General features: G+C 29.4%; 1 protein-coding gene across 1 annotated transcript; it reads right to left on the reverse strand.

Annotated features, from left to right (window-relative positions):
• Nucleotides 1–458: 458 nt before the first annotated feature.
• On the reverse strand, nucleotides 459–9,177 carry LOC128182265 (mucin-5AC-like). The gene is made up of 8 exons (XM_052850856.1): nucleotides 9,143–9,177; nucleotides 8,745–8,907; nucleotides 7,713–7,923; nucleotides 4,294–4,311; nucleotides 3,274–3,377; nucleotides 3,054–3,115; nucleotides 2,431–2,966; nucleotides 459–804 (listed from the first exon to the last, which is right to left on the reverse strand). The coding sequence occupies exons 1-8, from the start codon at nucleotides 9,175–9,177 to the stop codon at nucleotides 506–508; spliced, it is 1,428 nt and encodes a 475-aa protein (XP_052706816.1). The 3' UTR covers nucleotides 459–505.
• Between the last annotated feature and the right edge of the window lie 966 nt (nucleotides 9,178–10,143).

Consider the following 10,143-nt stretch of genomic DNA (forward strand, 5'->3'; position numbering starts at 1 on the left):
CAAACTATAAACGCATGTAATAATTGAACAAAAACAAAACATATTTATACATGTATATGAACAAACCGACAACTCCCATAAAGGAAATAACATGAAATTCTGGATGTGGATTTTCAAACAATATATATTCGATGACATCAAATAATGCTAAAATGTTTTATGCATAATTTCTCAGTTTTCTAAACATCTATAACAGGTTAAAACCAGCTGAATATAAGTTATTAGTAGCCTTTTAATATAAATGACAAGAATAACATTATCATTCCTTATAAAAGAAATAATAGTGTGTATAAACAATAAATAATAGTAGTGAATAGTAATATTTTTAAGAATTACGTTAGATTTACAAATTAGTTTATTATTAGAAGTTACATGTAGTTAAAAAAGTTTTATATCGAGCATAGTTTTTAATTAACTTTTTAATTAACATAACAAGTATTGTTTTTATCTATTGAGTAATACAGTTGTCAATAGCTCTATACAATAACATTGCCATTGTTGTTGCTTATGTGTTCGACGAAGTCGCACGAGTTGTGATAAAAGTATTTGTGACATCAGTATCAGGGGATGTTACTGTTTCTGCTGTGAAAGTTGAAGTAGTTATAGATGTCATTGTTGCAGATGAAACATACGTCGTTTTCAACATCGTTGGACTTGTCAGACTGAAATCTGTTGTACCTATGTTTAATTCATTCCCCGTACTGCCCGTAACTGTTGTTAAAGCAGATGGATCAGCAGGTGTAGAAACAGTAGATGCTTTACCATAAGATGTTGTGCTTGTACCTGGTTTTCTGGTCGTGTTTACTGTTAATGAGCTTTTCATTGTAAGTTATTAAGATCAAAATCTATTGAATTAAATTTGCCTACTATAAATCCTTATGTTATTTTCATAAACATCCTTAGTTATTAGTTTTTGATAAAATGAATGATACTTTTCATGTCAAACAGAGAACCCAAAAATAACACTTGGACTAGTACTGACAAATCGCAATCAAATGATTGTGTACGAGAACTTTGGCGTTTATAGCAAATAACATAATGTTTTTAATGAGCACATACCAAATACTATTTAATGAATAGATTGATATTAGTTCCCTTATAAAGAGGATTTTTCCCTATAGTCTGGCAAAATATAATCTTTGTCTGTTGTTCTTCAGCTACAGGTGGGAAAGATCAAACAGATCTTTGAAAATCAAGAAGATTAAACAAAGGTTATCTTTAGCTTATGTTTAAAAATGAATACAAGGAATTAACTTCTTTAAGATTTGTGATATTATTTACAGTAATTCACCTATACGCATAAAGTGTTCCTTCGTTACATATTTATAATACCATTATGATAATAGTAAGCAGAATGGGTAAGGTTATGCTATTTAATTTTGTAAATACCATTATCAGTTATTAATTGCAAACTGTTGCGACTGTAAGTAATATTTTGGAGTTTCTTGTTTGATATGCAAACTGATATTTATTTCTTTAATTCTACCTAAACAGAAAAATACAGTTCTAGGAATGTTATTCTGAAATTAAAGTAAAAACACAAATCATGTAGAAACATAAATAGATAATGCATATAGCCTCTAAAGAGTACTTATCATTAAATTATGTTAAATTGAATATAAAAATCCTGATTAATTCTCATTTATAAAGGAATGAAATGCCAAGAACACTTATCATTTTCTATATAATAGCTTAAGGTCAAAATTTAGTAAATATAAAATCCTACAGGTTTATGAAGATATGCACTTTTTCAAAGAAGCTTGGTTTATTAAGGTGTATCGTATCGGCGCTTAAGATTATGATAGGTTCCATGAAATCTTGTGTTTGTGTTTAAAATGTTATTTACAATGAAATATTAGAAAATTTAGCAGAAAATTTTACATGGGAATTCTTTCCATTTATGAAAAAATGAAATGTATGCAGATTGTCTGTACACTCCCTAAAACATAAAATGTTATTGACCTTTACTTAAAAATAATTATATTGAATTGAGTATATACATGTTTATCCTGACTTTTTTTTTTTTATACATGTCGCATTACAAATGTATTGTCAAAAATATGCAATTATCTACATTATAGCTTTAAATTAATTGTTCTCAACATATTCTTAAGTAAAACATTAAGGTCCTTTTAATATATTCAGTTTTTTAAAATAAAGTTTTCTCTATTTATCTCCTGAAAAGTTCACCCCAATTGTCGCCGCACATTACTCCTGGGAATCAATATTCAAATATTTACGTGATGTAAAAAAACATAAGTCAAATCAAAAATAAAGGACAATTAGTTGTCTATATCTATAATCGCAAAGTTCGCCTCAAAGTCATGAAGTAAGCGAGCGGAAGAAGTAACAACATTAATTATGAGAGCATATATATTGTTTCAAAAGAAACTTAAATCACTTACTTAATCTAAACGTTAGGTAATTTACCTCTCGTTAGTTTTTCAGAACTTAGTATTGATGCTGTACTAGATATCAATACTGTCGACGCATATGGAAGATTATTTTCATCTTCAGTTGTTTCACTTGATTGTCCTGGCTTAGTTTCAGGATTAGTTTCATTTGTATTATTAGTGTCATCTGTTGATGAAATTGAAATTGTTGGAGTTGGGATGTTAGCTGTTGTGGTTGAAGTGGTCCCTGTTCTTGCTGATGTATTTGTTGCTGCTAAAGTTTGCGTAAATGTTATTGGCGTACTTGCTTTATTTGGAATAGAAGTTTTCGTCGTTGTCGGCGTTCTGGTTGTAATTGTTGCCAATGTTGCTGCGGTCGAAAGTTCTTTCAAAACATCTACTGTTGAAAATGACAAACTTGATGCTTTTACGAAAAAGTTTCCAAATAGAATTTTTCCAGCTGCAGTGTTATTTCGCATTGCAGATTTCACGACTGTCTTTAATGAAGAGTTAGTGATTTTTTTGTTTTCACTTTCCAAAACGAGGACAAAACTGACTATTATGCTTCCATTTCTGTGTGTAACAAATTGAATTAAATAAGGTCGCTTTAAAATTAAACGTTGTTTATTTAACGATACTTTATTTTTAATTATCTATTACCGGAGATTGGTTACATGACACTTCCGTCGCAATGGAAACTCTTTTTGAAGACTCTTTTCCATCTTCATGCATAGACCATTTGAAATAGAAAAAATATGCGTACATGTAGAATAAACATGCATGCAATATCATTTACAAAAACTTTTTTAACTTTCAAACAGTTTTGATGATAATATTTCAAATCTTATTGAACTGAATTATCAAGATGAATTAAACATACCACACTAGAAAAGTCAGCTGTAAATTTATGGTATGCGTCAGACTGTTTATTGTGCAAATCATCACTGAAGTTTTGCAGAACAGTAATTTCTCCCTCGGTCATAACTGAAATAAAAATTTTCATTTTAACATAAACAATTAATATTCTGATATTCCCATCATATTATTGATCTTTACATGTATATACAGTGATATGCGAGGCCTGTAATTGACTGAATTGTCCGCGCGCGGTTACTTAAACATTCCTCTATTACCGTGCCACAGTTAAATCAAAAACTTGTTTAAAAAATTGTCAAAAAATAATCTGATGATAACTGGTAAATTTTTCTTCAATTTTTCCTTTCTAATTTTCAGTCTTATCTGATTTAAAACTCTCTCTCTCTCTCTCTCTTCCTCTCTCTCTCTCTCTCTCTCTCTCTCTCTCTCTCTCTCTCTCTCTCTCTCTCTTCGTATTTATATTTAATTCAAAAGCATTTCATATATATCATTATATTTTAACTGTTATCCTACCCTATATCTTTTACTTTTACAAATAGATAGAAATATTTAATTTCTTTAAACTAATAGCTGTTTTCCGATGATTTGTTGACAATCAATCACTGCATATAATGTCCAAAGAATTGTGGAACCAATTGCAGGTCTTTTTAATATACAACTGTGACTGTAACAAGTCATTGGTACATGCAAAAGTCAATTGTTCGAGGTGTACACAATATGATCGTAGTATGTGCTAAATTTAAATCTTACATCATGCGAACTACTTTTATTATTTGCATACAACCAAATGCATTCCCTTAATATTTTTTTCACATAACTAATTAAAAATGAAATCAAATTGAATACGTTTATAAAACACATGTCAACCTCAACGTTGATATTATTATGTAACTTCACTATCTATATGATTGATACCTTCAAATCATTTCCATTAGACATATTATGAATATTTGTAATGTAACTATTAAAGCTATTAAAATTTTATCTTAAGTAAAATACGGACAGTAGAAAATGAAATACTTACCAATCATATGAGGTGAATCTAGAAAATATTTGAAGAGTGTTATTTTAACTTTTACTTGTTTTTTATGGTTACTCGCAATTTTACGATTCATAATAAAGCAAATTATTTATAGTTCTTATCAGCTGTTCAAATCAGTATTTGTGTCCACATTATTTATGGTAAAAATTAAAGGTGGCTCACAACACCTTAAAACATTTTCTCAAATCAGTAGAACATTACTTGATTATTAAAGATATCATAATGGATAAGAAGTATTTAAGTCAAATAGGCAAAAAAAAATGTGCAATTTTGGATGAAAAATTAAACATTGGAAGCTTTACTCTGTCCCGAGTTTTTGCTTCCACCACTTTTTGCTTGATATTTAATTAATAATAAATACCTTTGTGCTCAAACTACGTTTATCCACTAATATGAAAAATGTCCAGATTATCTGTTTTGAAACGCCCCCTCTACCGCTTCAGGTTTCAATACACATCCCAAAATTGAAAGTCTACGGAGATTTTGCATTGCATCAGCCATTAATAAGCCAGAATGATAACGTTAAAAAAATGGGCGAGGTATCCCGAGTACTTCCGAATGGCGAATGGAGAAAAAATGTAAACATTCCCATTATAAATCTCCTTTAAAAAATTGTTTTCGTTCCTGTGATGAATGGAAAGGGATAGTTGTTCAATGAAGATATCTTGGATATATTCAGCGGGATAGAGAGGTCAGAATTCATTGTTATCTAAACAAAGCTTGATTTTTGTTTTCGTTTACAAATAATGTACTGTAAAAAATTACCATATGATAAATGTAAGAAATCAACGCATGACAAAACAAAATAAGCTGACTCGATTTGTTGATAAATAGTATTATCAACAAAAGAAACCAAAATTAAATTGCAGCTTTTACAAATACAACTGTATGTACAGTAATAAAACTCTAGCTTTGTTCACAAAACAAAGAATGCCATACTCTGTAACACACTCTGTTACTCACTTGCAGTTCAATACTATATTATGTGGCATTCAAATTTTGATTAGCATCAAAACTACCCATACTAACACTTCATGATATTAAAAAGGGGGATTTTTGGGGGAGGGGGTGTGGAGCTTACTAGAAAATCGTGATTAGGTCCCCTTTAGTTGTTTCACTCTATATCAAAATCGTTCTCGGTAGAAGCTAGGTGCATATGACCAGAATATATTTCATATACATGTATGAGAATATAGGTAGTGATATACATAGATCAATTTATAGTTTACAACTTCCGTTAAGCAAAGTATTAATAGCAAAGTATTAATATTATGGATGAAAGATTGGGACAGTTTTATTTTTTAAACTGACATTTCATTGTCAGAAATTATATCATGATAGCTTATCAACCGCATGATGATAGGAGAAGGGCATTTTAAATCATTTTTACATTGACGTATTTTCAAATGCGTTTTAAGCTTGTTGTGTGATTCTTTGCAAGGTGCAAAGTAAGAATAAAAAGTAAGCATAATATGTTAATCCCAGTTTTTACAATACGGTCTTGTTCCATTTTTGGACGTTTTAAAAATTCCTAGGAAAGTAAAGTTGATGTTAAGGATAACGTTTACTCAGAATGAAAAAAAATCCACTGATTATAATGAAAAGCTATCTATTGTATGTTATAGACCTTTGATTGCAGTGTTATTTTATTCTTTCAAAAAAGTAGGTCAATGACTTACTTTTTGAGTTAATGGTCATTGAATATATTTTTTAAAAATCAACAAAAATAATTAAACACTTTAAAAAATGAAATACAGTTTATGAATTGTAGTGGCACTAAATAGATACAAATTATTAAAATTTTAGCAACAGTTTTTAAAAATATTCCAGTCCGAATTTCCTTTATCAGTTTTCGAATCCCTACCCATTTTTGATCCAGTTTTACAAAAAATTGAATGATGATAATACAAAAACATTTATAATATTAAATTAATTATATTGACCTTATTCTGTCGGCATAAAATTTATATGAGGTCAATGACCAAAATTTTATCAGGTTTTTTTAAGCATTTTTTCAAAATGTTCGCAATTCGAGCCATACCATTCTTTAAATGTATAAATGAGGTAAAGCAAACAGAGAATGTGCAAAATTACATTAACTAAAATATGAAATCTTAACTTTTAATATTAGAGCATTGCAAAAAATGTTTTGGGGGAAAACAAAATCTACAAAAATTTAGTCCGAATTTCCTCTGTTTGGCTAAAAGTTTATTTTTGTTTGAGCCTCATTCCATAATATAGAAGAAATATCGAATCTTATGTCAATAATAATTCATTTCATAAATACTTTTTGTGTTAAAAATAAATTTTATCCATGACATTGATCTTTAAAACAATCCAAATTTGAAAACTCAAACCCTGAGTAAACAACACCCTTAATAAGCATATTAAGGATGCCGATTTGGTTTTTTTTTTTGCGGAAAAACTACAATAGCATAACTCTTAATTTTTTACCCATATGTTATTTAAACCAACTCTAGTTTATTTGCAAAGGTTCATGAAAATCGACCGTCTGGTTCTTTTTAGTGACCATCTCAAAATAGAGGTACATTTACTATAGGAATATATAAGAAACTGTCATTTTCCGCACATCAAAGCAGTTTTTAAAAATTACTACAATAGCTTTTTTTCTAAAATTGTTATATATGATTAGTAATATCATCTCCTACCTTATATGTAAAAAACACAAAAGTCTACCGTCTGGTTTTTAGTGGGGGCCATCTTAAAATATTAAAATGCACCAAATTTTGCTATATATTTGGATCATCACTAATGATGATTGGTATAATGGATTTATTCCAAAAATAAGGAAAATGTCCTCGAGGATAGCATCATTCTGTATATAAAATTTCAACAGCGTACAATTTCTACTTTTTCTTTTATGTTATTTCTTATAACGTACTCCTACAAAGCTTCATTTTATCATAACGTCATAAAAGCGCAATGGCAATGCTCCCCTACCGCACAACGTAAAAATCGGGTTAAAAATAAAAATAATCCTTTAACAATCTAAATATTTTTATCTGTATTTTGTTTATTGTGTTCAATTTTATAAATGATATCGAAAAAATTCACAAGAAGTATAAATCAACTGTATTATATTAGAATGCGCAAAAACATAAAAAGACACTTTTAGGACCTTATTAAAGAATTATGTATATTGTTTTTTAAAAAATGCACCGATAATAAATACGAATAAAGGTAACATATATTTTGAAGAGTAATGCATGTGATGTCCGTTATCAAAATGAATTAAAATCAAGCTGTGAAATTTAAGCAACTAAAATGTGGATTTTAAAGATACTAAAAATTAGGAGAGAGAATTATCATTATTGTTTTTATATCATAATACATAGTCATTTTTGTTTATTCAGCACTTTTCGTACTTAGCTTTTCATTACCTGGTTTGGCAACGACAAACACCACAATAAGAGCAACGGCAAGAGTAACCAAACAACTTGACACGAGAACTATGATGACGGGTGTTCTGTATTTGGTTCGTATTTTCAGACTTTCATCAGTCGATCCGTTTTGTTCTGACGGTATGATATCGTCATGTAGATATTGTTTCTTGTGTAAGTTATATGGTTTATCTCCTAGACTTGTTTCTGTCTAAAATATAATAAAAAACATCTAGCAGTATACTTACAACTTATAATTTAATAAACTTGTATTCGTAGATTACTTAAATTAAGTTCGGAATATTCGGTCATGCCAAACTTATCTTATTATGTGTAATTTAGTGGCATGAACAATTTCTTGAAAAATACAACTTTGAACAAATAAAATTATCATTTTTTTTTTAACAATAAAACATTTATATTCCAAACTTAACGGTCTTTAGATCTATTTTGTATGTTTTTCAAAACACCAAGAGCTGATAATTATTTGTTTTTGCACATTGATTCATACAAATTTAATCTTTGATAAATCATATTAAGCCGCTTTTTATCTTAAGCTGAGTAGACTGATTTATTTCATCAAAATGAGTTAATAAGTTTAGACTTAATATACATGTATATGGTTTTCAGTACGGCTATTAGAATATAAGTATTCCCTTATAGGCACGGTCCTTCTTTTTTATATGTTCTGATTATTTTTGCATAACAATGCTTTGTGATAAGTTTAATTGAAACTGGCCTAGTGGTTCTAGAGAAGATGTTGACAATGTGAAAAGTTTACAGACGGGCAGACGGCAAAGACAAAATGTTATCAGAAAAACTTTCTTAAGCTTTCATCTCAGGTGAGCTAAAAATGAAAAATCATTTTTGTTATTTCGTAAAATGTGACTTTTAAACCATTTTATAATTGCCACACCTATTACTATGCAAATCTAAGATAAGGTGAAATTTTATCCTCGTTAGGTATATCTCTTATATGAAATGAACATGTTTTTACAGTTTCGTTATCAATTATTGTAAATGAATATTTACCGTCCGTGGACGACCAATAAACCCCCGTCGAAAATCTTCGCTCGTGGCTGTCTTAATCCAATTTTGCCTTAAATCTTGACCCTTTTTCCATTCTTGTCCATTTGCTTGAATGTTGAAGTCGTTGTAAGACGTACTGCAGCTTTTGACAGGCACTCGGCCATTTCTTTGAGATTGAATTTAATATGAAGGGAAAAGTGATTTTATAAATTAGAAAACCACTAATTTTTAATTAGAGAGGCGCTAAGATATAGCTTAATAATTTGGACATTTTCTCTCTTAATGCAAATTTTTTTTTATTTAACACAGATTAATAGAATTTAAAAATGGTCACGGTCACACCCTTCTTAAGATTATACATTAATGGTATATGATTGATAGCATGTAAAATATACGCTTACCCATTTCTACCATATTCTGAAGGATAGATCCCCATTCTTGTCTATCTACATGTATAACAACTGACACTTAAAAGACGAATTATGTGTTTATTGATAAGATAAACACAAAGAGGTTGCATGCGCATGTGTACTTTCCAAAGTACAGTTTACATGGAGATAATGTAGGAATGTATAAGAAGGGAAATAGTATGATGATCTTTTTTTTATACCGGTGAAAGGAATTGGTGTAGATCGCTGACGAGGGAATATGCATGCAACTAGAAATAATACTAATTGTAATAGCAATTCTTAATGGTGTCTATTTACAATTTATTTATTTTGCAATTATATGATATAAAATTATCTTATTGTTTATATTGGACTTAAAAAATATAAGTGCACATTCTTAAAACAGGGTGTTACCTATTGACATATGATAAATGCTATCTCTTAAGATAAAAAGAAAGTCTCATGGGCCAAATCGCTCACCTGAGCAACAATAGCCATCATAAAACCAGCTTTATGGAGTTTTATACAAAATATTTGGACAATGTAGTTGAACGTAATCTGTATAAAAAAATCAACCATGGATGTTCTAATGTTTATCATTAGTCCCCTTTTGTAACATGGTGATTCTTTAGTCATATTACATATTGAGCATTGCAGTTATCAGGAAGACCTTAGCAACTGGTTTTAAATTATATAAGATATAAATCTATAAATCAAACTTGGAACTCCTTGTGAGGCCAAATAATCGCCCAGAAGCCATAGTCTTAACAATTTTAAAGAATAACGAATTTGTCAAAATACTGGCATATAATTAAAACCATATATCAAACATTTGAACTTTTAAAGATAAATTAAAATGTTTTCCCTCGTTAAATACCCCCCCCCCTCCCGAGTGAGCCCCACCCTACTCCTGAACATTTTGATGAATTTAAATCGACACTATCCAAGGTTTCTTTGACTAAAGTTACAGTTTTTCTAGACAAACTGTTTTTAGAAAAATATTTGTAATGATT

Source organism: Crassostrea angulata, chromosome 4 (assembly GCF_025612915.1).
Source record: "Crassostrea angulata isolate pt1a10 chromosome 4, ASM2561291v2, whole genome shotgun sequence".
In the NCBI taxonomy this organism is placed as follows: Eukaryota; Metazoa; Mollusca; class Bivalvia; order Ostreida; family Ostreidae; genus Magallana; species Magallana angulata.